Source organism: Neolamprologus multifasciatus, chromosome 9, assembly GCF_963576455.1.
Source record: "Neolamprologus multifasciatus chromosome 9, fNeoMul1.2, whole genome shotgun sequence".
NCBI lineage: Eukaryota > Metazoa > Chordata > Actinopteri > Cichliformes > Cichlidae > Neolamprologus > Neolamprologus multifasciatus.
In genome coordinates, this window is record NC_140447.1 from 18601106 (window position 1) to 18620822 (window position 19717).

General features: G+C 39.3%; 1 protein-coding gene and 1 pseudogene across 2 annotated transcripts; both read left to right on the forward strand.

The window, feature by feature from the left end:
* The first annotated feature begins 7198 nt into the window (after positions 1 to 7198).
* Positions 7199 to 8259, forward strand: LOC146511420 (cystatin-B-like; annotated as a pseudogene). Its single transcript, XR_014876168.1, has 3 exons — positions 7199 to 7382; positions 7472 to 7573; positions 8080 to 8259. The product of XR_014876168.1 is annotated as a cystatin-B-like (transcript).
* A 2420-nt stretch (positions 8260 to 10679) lies between these two features.
* Positions 10680 to 15699, forward strand: LOC146511421 (uncharacterized). The gene has a single exon (XM_085173093.1). It carries the CDS (start codon positions 10850 to 10852, stop codon positions 13484 to 13486), a length of 2637 nt encoding a protein of 878 aa, XP_085029219.1. The 5' UTR covers positions 10680 to 10849; the 3' UTR covers positions 13487 to 15699.
* Positions 15700 to 19717: the final 4018 nt, after the last annotated feature.

Below are 19717 nucleotides of genomic sequence, written 5' to 3' on the forward strand. Positions count from 1 at the left end.
TCTGTTACCATCATCTTGTCCGGTTCACTTAGTAGGTTAAGAAGTGATACATAGACTAGTGAACTAGTATTATTTTTGGGGAAGGATGATTGAATCATTGCAGGGGTGAACAGAATGCTGCGGGAGGGTCAGATGAGTGGAGACTAATAGATTATTGAGTTTCTTGTTTCTGATGTGTGAGGGAGGTCTTATCATGACACACATCTGGGTACATGGGGAAAACAAAACTCATTGTCTAATAGAATATTGCTGTTGTGTGAGGTGTGTGACTGGTGGATGAAAGTTTTGGGGATTTACTTGGCTGATGCATTTTCTTTTGGTACCACTTTGAACCTGCCAATTAGTTGTTTTGATCTATCATTCTAAGGGAGTACGCTTAGACAACTTCTGAAAGAGGCCTTCATTTTTTGATTTTTAACAGTGCACTGAGATTTTTGTTTGGCAATTTTCTCTTTTCAAGCAGGCCTGCAAGATCGGAATCGAAAGCGCTACACAACATGTTGATCAATCGCAAGTGAGCTTCTCCAAAATTAAAATGGGCTCGGGAGAAAGCCACTTATTTGGGACAATCAGAAAACAAGTCCCTGTCAAAAAGGATTCAGCGAGGTAATCCAGTCTAAATTCTTTTTCTTTTTTTGAAATGACGTCATTGCTGGCAGTAGAAACATATTGCGTCACGAGAGGTTCTACTGTCGGCAAATAAAAATGGGGACTGACTGGACTGACAAAAGCTTTGACTAAGTTGACACCAGTATGCAAGATTGTACCTCCACCTTGACCTGACAAAAGGGTGGATGTATGTATGTTTCTTTGTTACAGGAGCAGAAAGGTGACAGCAACATCCTGGGTTGCATGGGCTTTTGAGCCGTGCTGACTTAACCTTTTAAATGCCACTTTCTGTGTCTTTGTGAATTTACCAGTGATGTGTTATTCATGACCTTGTATTGTTTACAGTGCAGAGGTCACTGTGAGAAAGTGTGCATACAGACGCGCTGCGCTAACATCTATATCACTTTTTTCCACAGCAAAGGGTTAATCATATGATCTAATCAGCAGGACACACCACTGGCTAATGTTTTTTCTTACGACAGGGCCTGAAGTGAAGCTACTTCAGGGGAGAAGCCCTGAGAATTTTTAAGAGACAATGCACAACTTTATTGTGCATGTCTAATGGTGATAAGCTGACAGAGGGAAAAAGAGGGTTTTCCGGGGAAGTTTTCATTTTTAAATTGCAGGAACTGTGACATGAGGGATATGGAAGGATTGACTGAGGTGCAGATGCAAACTATGACTGGGGGGACACTCCCACCAGGTTTATATCTGGGACTCTCCACCATTTGACCTTAGAACTGAAGAAGCCTCTCGGATGAGAGGTGAAACGTCTTCAAGTAACTTAAAGAAGTCCAGACGCTTTTCTTTGCAAGCTCCTTTGACTACGATGACCTGGATGACTGAGAACCTTCACAGACACTGGGAGAGAACGCTTCAACAAGACCAGTGGGAAGCAGGGACCATCTGCAGGACAGCAGCCAAACGACAGTGGGCTGCACCACTGGGCTTCCAAAGGATTGTCATGAGGAGATTTTGAACAGCAAAATCTTAAAAATAAAATGAAAGAGTTTCGCCGTTGACATTGAGGAAGACAACTAAGGTGTACGACGTGCTCTGCCTTAAATCTACAGCCGCGCTGGAACAGAAATCGAGGGATGAAGAGAGCATGCCAAGCTCCAAAAGTGACAGCGCAAGGAAGATCAGCATTGGAATTATGACTCTGTAAATGGCACAGACACCAGGAGCCATGACTGTGACTGAGACTGACCACCTAATGCTGTTTCACTTTGCCATGCAAAGTACTTTGACACTCTGGAGAAGACCTTTCCTCTGTGTCATTGTTGTTTTCATTTGCATGTGGGAGCTTAGATTGTGGGGAAGATTAAAAAATGAACAAAGGGTGGTGGGAGAACAGTGAAGTGAGGATACACAGTATGAAACTCTTTTAAGTGTACAATAATGTTGATGTGATATACAGAATATCAGGAAAGAAATTCTGGTTTTAATGTGATTCTTGATTTTAGAATCAAAGGGTGGGATTGTATAGGAATTTCTTTCACCTAGATATTAATGACATTATTTATTGTATTAACATGTCTGACACTCATACTGTAAGACAAATGGTAGGGGGTGTAGTAAGGATGTTGGGGGGAAACAGGAACTCCAGAGGACCAGTCTTTTGTCTCTTCGAGGATTCTGGGAAGTAGCAAGGGAGTGTGAACCTTGAGGTGTGAAACAGCTGTGTACTGCCTTTTGTTCCCGGAGAAGAAGAACTGAGAGCCATACTAGGCTCAGTGAGGACTCTGCTGACCGTCTGTCCCGCGGCCATGGGGGCTCCACAAGCTTGGTTGTATGTTGTCTTTGTGTGCTTGGATTAAAGAATGTTAGCTACCGCTCACCGCTCGTCTGCAGGCTTTATTTAAGTGGGAAACTTCCATAACAACGGAAATGTAAATAATTTTGTTGGGTTAAAACAACATAAATGGTTGAAATCTAAGGGTGAACTAGACCAAGATTAAATTAAATCTTGGGCCTAAAGAACTAAACTTGATTTAAAATAACACAGTGCTAATTCAAATAGATTAAAGTATAAACTCGAACTTAGACCTTAAAATAAATAAAACAATAACCTAGGTTGAAATTAACATCCTTTTAAAGCCAAATAAAAGGTTTTGAGATAAATAGGATAAATTAACAGAAATTACTGAACTAAAAAGGGAAAGGAAATATCTTGTTTTCCTTAAATGTGGTGTGGAATGTTTTATGTAATGCGTGTCAACTGTCTATTCTCTGTTTTTACAAAATAATAAGCCAGCAATTTAAACTTATTTTCTGGTCTGGGGTCTTTATTACAAGCTACACTCATTACTACGCTAGTAGTCGAACCTAACTGGTCCTAGTGTACTGTAACGACTCCAGAAGTGTTTTCTTGAACGTATGTGAGGTAAAGAGACCCCCTGGTTAAAAAAACAAACAAAACAACCTAGGTAACAGGGTAAAATCTAATTCTACAGCCTTAAACAACAAATAATAGAAATAAAATAATGTCTGAACCACAGAGAGCAGTCTCCACTCTTACTTTTGGGAACTGTGGTTTGCTGAGGTTCAGGTGTCAGACGTAGGATAACCGGAAAGGAAGAGCTGAAAGCAGTTTTTTAGGCCATGATTCATGTGTGACCCTCTCCAAACATTACAATCACAGCTCACATCCTGTATTTTCACTTCCCGGCAGACTTGAGCGAATGCAGGAAAAAGGGAATTGTCTAAAGATTTTTGTATTTAAGAGACGTTTAATTCAATTCAATTCAATTCAATTTTATTTTATTTATATAGCGCCAAATCACAACAAATGTCGCCTCAAGGCGCTTCATAGATACAGAGAAAAGCCCAACAATCATATGACCCCCTATGAGCAAGCACTTTGGCGACAGTGGGAAGGAAAAACTCCCTTTTAACAGGAAGAAACCTCCGGCAGAACCAGGCTCAGGGAGGGGCGGCCATCTGCTGCGACCGGTTGGGGTGAGAGAAGGAAGACAGGATAAAGACATGCTGTGGAAGAGAGACAGAGATTAATAACAGATACGATTCAATACAGAGAGGTCTGTTAATACATAGTGAGTGAGAAAGGTGACTGGAAAGGAAAAACTCAATGCATCATGGGAATCCCCCGGCAGCCTACATCTATTGCAGCATAACTAAGGGAGGATTCAGGGTCACCTGGTCCAGCCCTAACTATATGCTTTAGCAAAAAGGAAGGTTTTAAGCCTAATCTTCTAAGTAGAGATAGTGTCTGTCTCCTGAATCCAAACTGGAAGCTGGTTCCACAGAAGAGGGGCCTGAAAACTGAAGGCTCTCCCTCCCATTCTACTGTTAAATACTCTAGGAACAACAAGTAGGCCTGCAGAGCGAGAGCGAAGTGCTCTAATAGGGTGATATGGTACTACAAGGTCATTAAGATAAGATGGGGCCTGATTATTTAAGACCTTGTATGTGAGGAGCAGGATTTTGAATTCAATTCTGGATTTAACAGGAAGCCAATGCAGGGAAGCCAAAACAGGAGAAATATGCTCTCTCTTTCTAGTCCCTGTCAGTACTCTTGCTGCAGCATTTTGGATTAACTGAAGGCTTTTCAGTGAGTTTTTTGGACATCCTGATAATAATGAATTGCAGTAGTCTAGCCTGGAAGTAATAAATGCATGAACTAGTTTTTCAGCGTCACTCTGAGACAGGATATTTCTAATTTTAGAGATGTTGCGCAAATGGAAGAACGCAGTCTTACATATTTGTTTAATATGTGCGTTGAAGGACATATCCTGGTCAAAAATGACTCCAAGGTTCCTCACAGTGTTACTGGAGGCCAAGGTAATGCCATCCAGAGTAAGAATCTGGTTAGATACCATATTTCTAAGCTTTTCAGCGCCGAGTACAATGACCTCAGTTTTATCTGAGTTAAGAAGCAGAAAGTTAGTGGCCATCCAAGTCTTTATGTCTTTAAGACATTCCTGCAGTTTAACTAATTGGTGTGTGTTATCTGGCTTCATGGACAGATAGAGCTGGGTGTCATCTGCATAGCAGTGAAAATGTATGCTATGTCTTCTAATGATGCTGCCTAGGGAAAGCATGTATAATGTAAACAGAATTGGTCCTAGCACCGAACCCTGTGGAACTCCATAATTAACCTCAGTGTGTGAAGAGGACTCTCCATTTACATGCACAAATTGGAGTCTATTAGATAGATATGATACAAACCACTGCAGTGCAATACCTGTAATACCTACAGCATGTTCTAATCGCTCTAATAGAATATTATGGTCAACAGTATCGAATGCTGCACTAAGGTCAAGAAGGACAAGCACAGAGATGAGTCCACTGTCAGAGGCCATAAGAAGATCATTTGTAACCTTCAATAAAGCTGTTTCTGTGCTGTGATGAACTCTGAAACCTGACTGAAACTCTTCAAATAAACCATTCCTCTGCAGATGATCTGTTAGCTGTTTGACAACTACTCTTTCAAGGATTTTTGATATGAAAGGAAGGTTGGAGATTGGCCTATAATTAGCTAAGACTGCTGGGTCTAGAGATGGCTTTTTGAGTAAAGGTTTAACTGCAGCCACCTTGAAGGCCTGTGGTACATAGCCGATTATTAGAGATAGGTTGATCATATATAAGATCGAAGAATTAATCAATGGCAGGACTTCTTTGAGCAGTTTTGTAGGAATGGGGTCTAAAAGACACGTTGATGGTTTGGAGGAAGTAATTATTGAGGTTAACTCAGAAAGATCGATTGGAAAAAAAGAGTCTAACTTAACATCAATGGAACTAAGAGTAGCTGTAGATAATATTACATCTGTGGGATGATTATTGGTAATTTTTTCTCTAATGATAAAAATTTTATTTGTGAAGAAGTTCATGAAGTCATCACTAGTTAACGTTAAAGGGATGGTTGGCTCAAAAGAGCTCTGACTTTTTGTCAGCCTGGCTACAGTGCTGAAGAGAAACCTGGGGTTGTTCTTATTTTCTTCAATCAGTGATGAGTAGTAAGCTGTTCTGGCTTTGCGGAGGGCTTTCTTATAAAGCAACAAACTATTTCTCCAGGCTAAATGATGATCCTCTAAATTTGTGACACGCCATTTCCTCTCCAGATTACGAGTCATCTGCTTTAGGGTACGTGTTTGAGAATTATACCACGGGGTCAGGTACTTCTGATTAGAGACCTTAGTTTTCACTGGAGCTACAGTATCCAGAATCGTACGTAGTGAGGAGGTGAAATTATTAACAAGATAATCGACCTCTGTTGGGGTAGCGTTCAGATAGCTGCTCTGCTCTGTGTTGGTACAGGGCATTGACGATGATAACAGTGGCTGGATTATATTCTTAAACTTAGTTACAGCGCTTTCAGAAAGACATCTACTTTGATAAAGTCCACTCTCCACTGCTGCGTAATCAATTATTGTAAATGTAAATGTTATCAAGAAATGATCAGACAGGAGAGGGTTTTCAGGAAACACTGTTAAATGTTCAGTTTCTATGCCATATGTTAAAACAAGATCTAGAGTGTGATTAAAGTGGTGGGTGGGTTCTTTTACATTTTGAGAGAAACCAATTGAGTCTAACAACAGATTAAATGCCATGTTGAGGCTGTCATTTTTAGCATCTACATGGATGTTAAAATCACCCACAATAATTATTTTATCTGAGCTCAGAACTAAATTAGATATAAAGTCTGAGAAATCAGACAGAAACTCTGTGTAAGGCCCAGGTGGACGATAGATGATAACAAGTAAGACTGGTTTCTGAGTTTCACAGCTGGGGTGGACAATGTTAAGCATCAGGCTTTCAAATGAATTAAAAGTCTGTCTTGGTCTTTCATTAATTAATAGACTGGTGTGAAAAATTGCTGCCACACCGCCCCCTCGACCTGTGCTTCGAGATTTCTGGTAGTTAGAATGACTCGGGGGTGTTGATTCATTTAAACTAACATAATCATCGTGCTGCAACCAGGTTTCTGTAAGGCAGAGTAAATCAATTTGTTGATCAATTATTAAGTCATGTACTAACAGAGACTTGGAGGAGAGAGACCTAATATTTAATAATCCACATTTCACTGTTTTACTCTTTGGTTCAGATGTGGATACTGTATTGTTCTTTCTTTGTGATTGTTTAAGTTGTTTGTTGCTGGTTTTTAGTTTGTTTTTTGTCTTTTTGGAAGCAGACACAGTCTCTATGGAGATGGGTTTTTGGGGGGGTAGCAGGAGGAGAGAAGCTGCAGAGAGGCGTGTAAGACTGCAACTCTGCTTCCTGGTCCCAACTCTGGATAGTCATGTTTTGAGGGGTTTAATAAATTTGTCGATATTTCTAGAAATGAGAGCTGCTCCATCCAAAGTGGGATGGATGCCATCTCTCCTAACAAGACCAGGTTTCCTCCAGAAGGTTTGCCAATTATCTATGAAGCCCACATCGTTTCTGGGACACCACTCAGACAGCCAGCAATTTAAGGAGAACATGCGGCTAAACATGTGACTCCTGGTCTGATTGGGGAGGGGACCAGAGAAAACTACAGAGTTTAAGAGATGTATCCTATAAACACAAAATCAGACTCCCTCTCTCTCTCTTTCTGTGTGTGTTTTTTATATGACCTTTTACAAATACCGCCCCTCTAATCTCCCCATGACTCGCTGACTCACTGAAGCCCCATAAAAACAGGCTCTGCGTGCGCTTATTCACTATTTGCTTGTTTTTCACCACCAAAAAAATTTGTCAAAATGCCGATGTGTGGAGGGTTGACCGAGGAAAAGGAGGCTGATGAAGAAGTTCAGAAGATCTGTGATGCAGTGAGTAGAAAAGAGAGATTTTAAACTCACAACTTTATGCACACACGGGGCCTGTGCTTTATGTTGATGCTATTGTCACTTTTATTTAGATGAAGCCTCTCGCAGAGCAGAAAGCCGAGAGAAACTTCAAGGTTTTCATTGCACAGAGCTACAAAACACAGGTCGTAGCTGGGACCAACTACTTCATTAAGGTAATGTTTGTAATGTAAGCAGTGAGCACAGTGGCAACTTTACAAATCTCTTCAATATAAAAACATATCATCAATAAGAGCATTGATGGTAGATAATCTGATCTCTCAGGGGAAACTAAAGCGATGATCACTGGATTTTTTTTTTCAGCTACACTGAAGCTTCTACACTCTGCGCTTATGTGGTTTTATATTTATGCAGAGGCTCATACAAAACTTTTAGACTTTTTAGCCTGAAATGTTACTTATCACTGCAAAATTTGAGAGAAACCTGCAAAATAAAATGGAAATTCATGTGCACTTCATACTGTTTCAGCCATGAACAGAACTCAACAAATGTTCTGTTTGTGAGCCAACGTGCACTCTATATATATGAAGGTGTAGATTCTCCTTTCTACATGTTAGCATGTCGTTTGGCTAGTGTGACTTACCACAGCTGTGTTAAAAGGATCAGCAGTACTTCTATGTGCACAAGGATCTCCTTTAACTTTTCTTGTACTTCCTTGCAGCTCTATGTTGGAGATGAAGAATATGTTCACCTCCGTGTTTATGAAAAACTCCCGTTTGATGGAGGAATGCTCGAGCTGACCGATCTGCAGCACCCAAGACTCAATATGACAGTATTGAGTACTTCTAATGGGACAATGAACCAGCCAAAACATCAGTGCCTACAGCCTGTAATCTCATTGTAATCCATTAATAACCTGCTGCTTCATGCGGGGAAAGTTTTCCTTGTTTACATATAATAACATACTGCAGGTAATGGAAGGCAAATTGGACCAGTTAAATACGAGGTGGGTAAATAAATGAAGCAGATTATTTTTCTGTTATTGTTTCTGATTTGTGAAATACCTGCAGTTTCAGGAGCCGACTCTATTTCTTCATTAGTCACACTGAAAGAGGCCAGATAATTGCATAATCAGTGAAGGTAAACACATGTTTATTTCCTAATATGGGCAACAGGTAATCAATATAAAATATGCATATTTTTTGGGAAATGGTGCAGACCTTTTGTGCTCAAAGCTGATGAGGGACCACTGGACGTGGAAGACGTTGTCACTGACCACATTTGGTTTGCTGTCTTTGACCAGGAACTTGAAGTTGTCCATGGTTTCCTGGACGTTCTCCTGATGAAACACGTACCCAGACCCAGATTGATATCAGCTACGAAGCAATAAGGCCACATTAGTAATGATCAAAAACTAGCATTGTGCATTGCGCACTAGCACAGGTCAAAGAGGACTGGAGCAGAGAACTTCTAAATTTGAAATCTCGCTCGGACTTCTGGTTTCATTGGATTACAAGATAGTCCAAAATGGACTGTCTTGTAATGAATAAGGCATGACACTGTTTCATTTCAGGTCAGACACATGAATACAGTTTGAACTAACGGGGTTATCTAAATGTATTTTTTCTGTTTGGGGTTTTTAGTGTTAGTGCTTCTTCATCAGTTCATTCATGTTCATGTATTTGTTTTTCATGTTTCAATTACTTCTTGTTTTCAGTAGCAGTTGGCTTGATTTATTACTTTGTTACCACCATGTTTTCTTCTACCCAGCAACGCTTTCCTGATCCTCCAGAGGATCCCAAGGAGATCTCAGGCCAGATGAGACATAAAGTATAAGCTCTCCAGTAGTTTCTGGGTCTTGCTCATAATTGCCTCTGAGTTAGGTGTGCACTGATAATCTCCAAAGGGAAAATACCCAGGCAAGATCCCACTGGATGTCCAACATAACATAGAAATGAACATAATTATTTTAGCCATTCAGACCCAATTTTAATAAAATACCATAACTAGGAAGTGAACTGACTCAGATCATGTCTGATAGGAGTCAGTCAAAAATAACCACACGGGGTCAAAATGGGTTAAAAATAATGTTTTAAATATGCCAAAAATGTCACAAAGCACTGCAGCAGCTTGTTAAATCAGCAGGAGAACCAAATTCACATTATGGTCTTTAAAGACAATTAGTGCTGATTTTTATGATTGCACACAATTTTACTGTGAGAAGGGGGACACCCAAAAAAGACTGAATCTAAACAGTAAAAATCTTTTGTGAAGAATGCATTTTTTGGAAAGTATCACTTCCATAATTTGCAGCCTTGGGCCAATTCACAGTACTTGGAAAAATAAAATAGCCTGGAAATGAACGTGAAAGTTATTATTGGCTCTCGGTTTCTCCTCATTTACACCTTCCACAGAAGGTTGTGGAAAGGAAACACTTAGATGGGAGCCCCACTGCTTCAAAATTGGCCAAATGACCTTCAGGAAGCTCAGCATAAACACCACAGAGATGAAAACAGTACTAAATTATGTATTAACATCCAGAATAGTAATATCTCAAACATATTTTTAGATTTATTACAAGCATTTGGCAGAATATGGGAAAAAATGCTCACAGTCGGGATGAAGTTTACAGTTTGTACTAAAAATCTCATCTGTTTTATTTATTCATATTGCCTCCGTCTCTCAGGCTAAGAGTTATTTCAGTTATTGGGAATGTATTATCATTAAAAAATTATGTTTACAAGCTTCAAATTGAGCATGCGACACATTAAAGTGGCTTCGTTTGATTTGTTGGGATATAGTTGGGATATATTCACTGTACACAATATATCCAACTATGACTGCGGTGATCCCACACTAAGCTGATAAGATAAGCATTTGCAGCATACCTTATCAAAAAGCAGCCTTCATTTCCTTTTAATATCATACACCATCAGCAAATTGATGTGAGTTTTTAAAATGCACATGTAGTACATGGTTTATTAGTATTCGCTATGACACAAAAAAGGAAAATTATCCAAATTTTTTATGAATATTTGAAGCATAAAAAGCAAAAAACATCAAAGCTTACAGGAGGATGGGAAAAGGCAAAACTTCACCCACTCTTTTACTCAACCTGTGGTGAGCTGCAAACATAAAGCTGCTAAAATTAAGCAAAAAGCAAACAAATTATCCTCATTCAAAAGTCATGTAAGAACCTCATTGGCTTACGGAATGTTGATGTTATTTAAAAAAAAATTCATACAAATTTATGACCTCATTCAAAAATGTCATGTGACAACCTCATTGGCTTATGGAATTCTGATGTCACAGACTTCTAAAGCTTTGATCCTTTGATCCTTTGATCCTCATGAATCCTTAAGTAGGGGTGAGGATGTACAACTTTTAGTCCGTTATTTGCAGCACTTGTGTTAGCAGCATTCAAACGTTCACCAGTAAAGAATTTTCAAACATTTGGATCCTTTTCGTACTCACGGTATACAGACTCCAACATGTCTCAGAAACAGCAAGAAAGACAAGAATCTGACCCCAGCTCTATTCCATGGTATGAGTCCCTAGACCCTTATATCAGCTCTCTTCCTTGGGATGAACAGGTAGAATTAGAGGAAAAGCGATTGGAAGAAATGGAGAAAGAAAATCTCATGAACAGAGAGAAGATTAAGATCCTGACGGAAGAAAATGAGAGAAAGAGCGCTGAATTAGAAAAATTATCCTACCAGCTTCAGGAAAGGGAAGGTATTATTGAGGAGAAACAAAGGGATCTCCAAGATAAGAACAATCAGGAGCTCCAAGAAAAGCTTGATGAAGCTTTGGAAAAAATTAAAGATCTGCTCCAAAATGAGAAAAAAGAGAGCATTAAAGGGGATAAAATGCTCAAGAAGAATCAAGAGCTCCAAGAAAAGCTTGATGGAGCTCTGGAAAAAAATAAAGATCTGCTCCAAAAGGAGAAAAAAGAGAGCATTAAAGGGGATAAAATGCTCAAGAAGAATCAGGAGCTCCAAGAAAAGCTTGACGAAGCTCTGGAAAAAAATAAAGATCTGCTCCAAAAGGAGAAAAAAGAGAACATAAAACAGGAAAACATGGTCAAGAAGAATCAGGAGCTCCAAGAGAAGCTTGACGAAGCTCTGGAAAAACTGAAAGAAATCCACCAAGAAGAGAAACAACAGTCCACACAGCAGAGAGACATGCAGAGCAAACTCCAAAGCATGGAGGAAAAATACAAAGCGCTGCAGGTGAAGCATGACAAAACTCTGCACAAAAATCAACAGTTGTTTCAAGACAAGAAGCAAATGGAAATGAAACTGAAAGAAATGGACTCCAATGTTGACGAGATGGAGGAAAAACACAGATTGCTCCAAATCAGGCTCGATAAAACAGTGCACAGAAATAAAGAGTTCATTCAAGAGAGAGAGGAACAAGAAATGCTCGAGAAAGAAACGGACTCCAAGCTTGAAGTCTTGGAGGAAGAACTGAAAATGCTGCAAATGACTCTTGAGAAAACACGGCTCAAAAATAAAGAGATGCTTCATGAGAAAGACCAACAGAAAATACATCAGGAAGAAATGGATTGCAAGCTGAGGAACATCGAGAAACAAAATGAAGGCTTGCAAGTAATGCTTGATGAAGCTCTGGAGAGAAATAAGGAGTTCCTTCACGAGAAAGACCAACAGAAAATACAAAAGGAAGAAATGGATTGCAAGCTGAGGAACATCGAGAAACAAAATGAAGGCTTGCAAGTTATGCTTGATGAAGCTCTGGAGAGAAATAAAGAGTTCCTCCAAGACAAGAAACAAGAGCCCGTAGAGCAGAGAGACCTACAGAGCAAACTCCAAGCCATGGAGGAAAAACACAAAGCTCTGCAGGTGAAGCATGACAAAACTCTGCACAAAAATCAACAGTTGCTTCAAGACAAGAAGCAAATGGAAATGAAACAGAAGGAAATGGACTCCAAGCTTGACAAGATGGAGGAAAAACACAGATTGCTCCAAATCAGGCTTGATAAAAAAGTGCACAGAAATAAAGAGTTCATTCAAGAGAGAGAGCAACAAGAAATGCTCGAGAAAGAAACGGACCGCAAGTTTGAAGTCTTGGAGGAAAAATGCAAAATGCTCCAAATAACTCTTGAGGAAACACTGCTCAAAAATAAAGAGTTGCTTCACGAGAAAGACCAACAGAAAATACAAAAGGAAGAAATGGATTGCAAGCTGAGGAACATCGAGAAACAAAATGAAGGCTTGCAAGTAATTCTTGATGAAGCACTGGAGAGAAATAAAGAGTTCCTCCAAGACAAGAAACAAGAGCCCGTAGAGCAGAGAGACCTGCAGAGGAAACTCCAAGCCATGGAGGAAAAATACAAAGCTCTGCAGGTGAAGCATGACAAAACTCTGCACAAAAATCAACAGTTGCTTCAAAACAAGAAGCAAATGGAAATGAAACAGAAGGAAATGGACTCCAAGCTTGACGAGATGGAGGAAAAACACAGATCGCTCCAAATCAGGCTCGATAAAAAAGTGCACGGAAATAATGAGCTGCTTCAAGAAAAAGACCAACAGAAAATACAACAGGAAGAAGAAAAACTTGTTCTCCAGAGGAAAAATGAAGAACTCCAAGAATTGTATAATGAAACGAAGTACAAAACAACTGTACTGGAAGGAGAAAAGAAAAAACTGGAAAATCAATGCTCAGCGATGCAGAGTAGCATCAATGAAATGCTGAGAAAAAATACAGAACTTGAAGAACTTTCTAAGACCTTGAAGCACAAAACCACTGAAATCCAGGCGCAAAAGCAAGAACAACAGAAAACACATAAAGACCTGCAGTGTAGACTTCAAGATATCCAGAAGAGAAACCAGCAGCTGGAAGACATGCACACGGATGTGCACAAGGCAAAGCAAATAGAGGAGGCAACAGTTAAAGAACTGAAAGACCATCTTAAAGAAAAACAAGAACAATTAGAAGACATGGTGAAAAGATGCAACAAACTTGAGAAAGAAAACACAGAAACAATGGATGAGCTGAAAACCCTCATCATTGAGAAAAAGGTGCTCGTGGAAGAGTATCTGAAAAAGAAGAAAAAACGCTTCTTCTGGTTCTGGAGGAGAGACACTGCTGCTTCTCACCTGATGTAACCTCGTCTTCCTCCACCTCTATTCCATCTTTATTTTCCCCCTTCCCCTTCCCCTTCCCCTCGCTCCTTTTTCTTTTTTCATCCTCACCCCCCGACCAGTCCCGGCAGTTGACTGCCCCCTCCTGAGCCTGGTTCTGCCATAGGTTTCTCCTTTAGGTTTCTTTCGCTTTAAAAGGAGTTTTTCCTATCCACTGTCGCCTGGTGCTTGCTCAGAGGGGATTGTTGGGGTTTTCTCTCCCCTTTCTTTCCCCCTTTCTATCCCCCCTTTTCCCCCTTCCCCTTCCCCTTCCCCTCCCTCCTTTTTCTTTTTTCACCCTCACCCCCCAACCAGTTCCGGCAGTTGACTGCCCCCTCCTGAGCCTGGTTCTGCCATAGGTTTCTCCTTTAGGTTTCTTTCACTTTAAAGGAGTTTTTCCTATCCACTGTCGCCTGGTGCTTGCTCAGAGGGGATTGTTGGGCTTTTCTCTCCCCTTTCTTTTCTTCTTTCTTTCCCCCCTTTTCCCCCTTCTACCTTTTCCTTTACCCAATAAACACAATTGGCCACATTTTACATGTGTTTGAAAAATGTCTTCATTCAACAATAATTGATCTTAGGTATAAAAACAATAAATGGGTAATAGCTGCATGTGTGTTTGTGTGTGTGCATAATATACATACTTGTATCCCAGAAGGAATTAATACTAGATGGGTAGAGACAGGTTTTAAAGACTAGAAATGAAAACATGTGAGTCCTATAATCTAAGCTTGTTTAACCAATAGGTGATGTTACATTTTAAATTAGGCACTTCATTACAGGACTGCCATTGTACACATCATTATAATCAGGACAGCCAGACTGGGAGACAGATCCAATATTCTCAGTCAATGATGAAAATCAAGCTTTTTTAGTTCCATCATATTAAAGCAAATTACATTTTCATTTCCATTTGTCCTGACAGGAAATAGCAGAAAATACCACATTTTGTTTAAACATGGGATGAATGCTATGCAGTTTAATATCTGAGCTGATATTGTGCTACAAAACAACAAAAATCATTCCTATTTTCACACGTGAAGTCAAAGCTTTCTGGGAAGTTGAGTATATTGGATCTTTAATGGTAGAAACAGATGTTTTAGACTTCTAGAGACCGACAGATGTTAGTTTAAATCAAATCTGAATCCGATGTGCTTATCTGTCTAGTTGTGGTCTGCACAGATGTCAGGTTTTTAAAACTAATTAAAGGGCAATAGTGTGATATTTTGTATTTATTTATTTCCTTTTCTTTGTCCTTCTTTAAGAAATTTGTATTGAAATAACAACAAGAGCAAGGGCCTTTATGTTGGGTCTGTGTTTCCACAAGCCCCGCTAGTTTAGAGACTTATGCATCATGAAGAAAACAAGACAGTCAGTGATCGATCGATTTACTTGCAAGGGAGACCTCGTCGGTGTCTACCACAAAATGACCCCAACGACGGCCTCCGCTTGCTGCCTTTTATTGGGAAAACAGTTCACACAATACACATCACAGCAAAGCAACGCCCACATGGTTCTAAGACAAGGCACCACGCGTGTGTATGTGTAAACATCTGTATGCATGTGAGAATGTGTGTGTGTGTTTGAGTGAGTGTGAGAATGCGTGTCTCTCTGTGTGCGTGACTTCCAACTGTTTCTAGCAACATCCTTAGTCATAAAATGCCAATCTCCCCCACACCCAATGTATGGTTCAATTATATTGGTTCACCATGAACAACACAGTGAAGCCATAAAAAGGGCAGGAAGCTTACCAAACATCAAACAACCCTTCACAACGATGTGCTTGTGATAAAACACTACAGCCCCCCCAGAACCTCAAGAGGCTGGGGAGGGGGACAAAGGAATTCCTTTCATCACAGAGTTGAAACAATGTAGAGATGGTTAGCATAAAAATGAAAACATTAACAATTCACTTTAACACTTTATTTTGTCCTGATGAAACTCACTTTACTATACTTGACATAATTCTTTTTTATTTATACAGATATACAGATATACTACATGTGTAACATTCATTGCATTGTTTAAATGTTTAATAATAAAGTACATGAATAACATGAGCTTATTATATCATAGTAAAGTATATTTCCTATTAACTAGGCAGGTCATTGTCTCTCTTGACAACGCTGTCTTCAAATAAAAATAATTCCCTATATTCCCATCTATTCCAAACAATGGTAGTAAGTAACAAAGTTTCAAATTTGTCTTTCACTTTGACTTTTAATTTAGTAACCATGAACAAGAGGTCGGAAGTCAAATGTGGCATGATACCTTAATCTTTCTATGACACTTTCTGTATGTGGACCAGAGATGGGCAATAACGCATAATCCGATTGACTGACTGATGGGGACCATGACAGTGCGGGAGAGAGAACGACCATGCAGCTTTTAAAGCGTGGAAATACTGATCTTACTTTGAGTTTGATTCCTTAAAAAGTGACAAAAGTGTCCGCTGTTCACTGCATGGAAGAAAACTTCTTTTTACAGCGAAAAAACCCCTAAACTTCCGAGCAAGCACCGAGTACGCTGCCACGGGAATGCGAAATTCACAGAGAAACTCCAAGATTCTTCCACTGACATGCGGCACACCTGCACCAGGGCAAACCTCCGCCTGCTCTACTCCTGCTAAGCAGGGGAAAATAGAGCAACAGGACCACTGAGTCTTTGATTTGATTTATTTTATGCTGTGTTTTACTTGCATCTTTGAAAGAGTGAATGTAAACACAAAAAACTATTTTATTTTATGTGCTGGAATGTGCAGAAAATAGGTTTAAATGTTAAACAAATTTCTTCCAGTCAGAGAATGTTGCATATGATTTAATTTTTGCTTGATGCATAAAGTTAAAAGATTAAAACTAATAAAACTAGTTTTAAAAAGAGACTTTTTCATTTGATTACATTTTGTATGATGGATTATGCAGAAAAAGTAGAATAGGGCTGAAAGATCTATTGCTTTATTACCTATTCAGGTTGTAAATCGTGTGTTTTTTAAAGTAACTTAGTAACTAATTGCTTTTGAAAATAAGTAATCAGTAACAGGATTACTTTTGGGGGATATAATCAGTAATTAGTTACTGATGACTTTTTTCAAGAAACTTGACCAACACTGATGCCAACTACTCACCAAGTGGTGGAAAAAGTTTGGTTTGGTTTAGTTTTGCTTTCATCTTTACTTTTGCGCCCTCCTGGGTCGCATTGTCTAATCAGCCTCTTGTGCATTTGTATTCCTGCCTTTCCCTCTGCTTTGCCTCACAAACAGCATGCACACCTGACTTGACTGCAGGATAAAATAAATACGGTCAGTATAAAAAGAAAAGCAGCAGAGAGAAGAAAACATTTAAAGTCCCTCCACCAAGCAAAGATTTATCAGTAAAACCTGGATTTTGGCAGCATTTGGGAAAACAATTCATCCAAAATGAAGTATTAAGAATCAGTTTCTTATCCTGGTAAAAGGGAGAAAGGATGGACTATAGCAGAGGAGGTGAAAAAGCAGAGATTTATATAGAACAAAAACGACACTGGAGTTTTATATCAGGAGGTGTGAAAAAGTGATGTAGGTTTGAAAGATGTGAAGAAAAGATAGAAAAGATTGAGAGGAGGGCAAAGAAGTCATCAGAGGGCAGTACAGCAGGAAGAGATATGGACAGAGAGCTTCCCTGTAGTCACATCTGAGAGGGTGCAATAACCAGAAAAGTAAAAAAGGTGAGAAAATAATGAGCTAAAAAAGAGAGCTGCAAAGGATATGAGAGAGAAATGCTGTAAGCATGTCTCCAGGCTCTGAATTGAAGGATTTTAGCACACAATGCTTTGTGTTTTCAAATTCACAAAATCATATTTTACGTTCTTGTAGCAATAACCACGTGAGACTGAAGTTTAAATACTTTTCTTCCCCACGTCCCGTGTGCAAGAGTCAATTATAGCATCATTTGGAGAGTTATATTTCATTTAGCATGTTATCCTTTTTGAATGTATATCTGAAGGTGACTTAAAATAAAGCACAGTTCAGTCAGAGACTCTTTTATTGATTGAAATCTACTTTTCCAGCTTTTAGGAGATAACTGAAAGTACACATGAAAGGTGCTCAGTAGGTTGTCAGCATTATTTTATTAGCAAATTTGAACATTAGTTTATCTTGTTACTGACACTTGTCTTTTTTTAATTACATCAGTGTGAATTTTGTGGTTTGTTTTGTTCGACAAAGTATTGAGTCAGGTGTTGTACTTAGTTTTTCATAGGACAGTACAGAGTTCAGTGAAAAGTTTCTTTTCCACGTGAGCTAGAGCTAAAGCAAAAAATGTCAGGCTCAGATATGTTTTAAAAAGTGAATAAATAATATTATACAATAGTTAGGATGAACTGTAGCATGTAAACAGTTGATGGTAGACTTTAAATATTTGACTTTTATTTGATGTTTATTATGTTTACCATATAGATCAGACATACTTTATCATTTGAATGACAAACTAAAAAAAAGATAAGAAAGAAGTTCTGTGTCAGACTAAAAGAGTTGACTTTAGACTTAACTTGCTGTCATCTGATCTTCAAGCTTACTGTATACCCATAAGGGTGGTATTTATGTTGTTAATTGCATTAAAAAAAACAACAAAAATAAATAAATCCCCACCAAAATACCACACAGTACTCTTTATTGCCCTTAATGATATAAGCAGTAAATGACACTATAAACTGAGTTGATCTTACTTACTGGATATAATATGTTTTGGTCATGAGTCATGCTCTGAGTGCGTGCACCCTGACGGCTCCACTCTGTCAGTCATTAAGCCTGGGAATGCTGGGCACCCCGTGGCTGGAATAAGAGAGAGTGGGAAATGTCAGATATAGGCTGGTGGTGAGGAAAGTCCAGGACTGCCAGTGTGTGTTCAGATACCTGTAAGTATATCGATTACTGCAGTGTGTGTTATTGATGGTAAGAGTTCTGGTGATGTTGACTATGAACACAACTGCATCGTGTATTTATTTAATCAGTGTTTTGCAGTTATCTTGTAAATGTGAAAGCATTGTGACATGTACAGCATTTTGGATGAAGTCGCTGCTTTTTGGACGGCCTCAGTGCTGTGTGTGTTTAATGTAATTACCTCCATAGTGCTGCGTGCACCAGAATAGTTGCAGCTGTCAACCTTACGGTAAGTTGGTGGCAGAGCAGTGGGGAAGGCTAAAGTAACTGTGTGTGTGTAGATTATATAAATGAACATATAAATTATATAAACTGTATAATCTTTTAATCAATTAATGTATTATTTTAAAATTCCCCTCTTGCCCCTGCAGACTGTCTATCCTTCCAGCTCAGGTCTTCCACCAGAGGCCTGGGATCTTGAGGGTCCTGTGCAGTATCCTGCTGTTCAGGACAGAGATCTTGGATGTTGTTCCAGGATTTCCTGGTGCCACTCGCCTAGCTTGGGAGTCACTGCACTTAGTGCTCCAGTTACCACTGGGACCACTGTTACCTTCACCCTCCACATCTTCTCTGAGCCCTTGGTACTTTTCAAGCTTCTCGTGTTCCCAGTTGTTACATGATATAATCTCGATATCTTTCTACAAAGGGACAAACTCTGCAAAAGCTGTCCTATCGATGCATCAATCAGCATCAATCTCCTTTTTGTTTTTTGTTTTTTAATTTTTGCATCTACCATTTCCAGCTCCAAATGTTAACTAGAAAAGTGTAATAATTAGGCAGAGCACCCTGAAACTCACTTAAAAACATGTGAAGAGAAGATTTTCCCCAGAAAAAACAAAACAAAACAACAAGAACTAGGGAACAGTAAAATCCAATCTCTACAGCCTTAAACGACAAATAATAGTAATAAAATAATATCTAAACCACAGAGAGGAGTATACACTAGAGCAGGGGGTGTCAAACTCCAGGCCTCGAGGGCCGGTGTCCTGCAAATTTTAAATATCATCCTGGGTCAACACACCTGAAACAAATGATTAGTTCATTACCAGGCTTCTGGAGAACGTCAAGACATGTTGAGGAGGTAATTTAGCCATTTAAATCAGCTGTGATGGATCAAGGACACATCAAAAACCTGCAGGACACCAGCCCTTGAGGCCTGGAGTTTGACACTTGTTCACTAAAGGTAGGTGGATCAATACCAACTCTAGTATTGGTATCCAATCGATACTAGCTCATTAGGATCAATACCTTGTTTCTATCCCCTTAAGTTCAGTAGGTATAATTGTATTAAATAAATAAAATTT

Coding starts and splice junctions, on each gene's coding strand:
- LOC146511421 (XM_085173093.1), top strand. CDS start 10,850: ATGTCTCAGAAACAGCAAGAAAGACAAGAATCTGACCCCAGCTCTATT.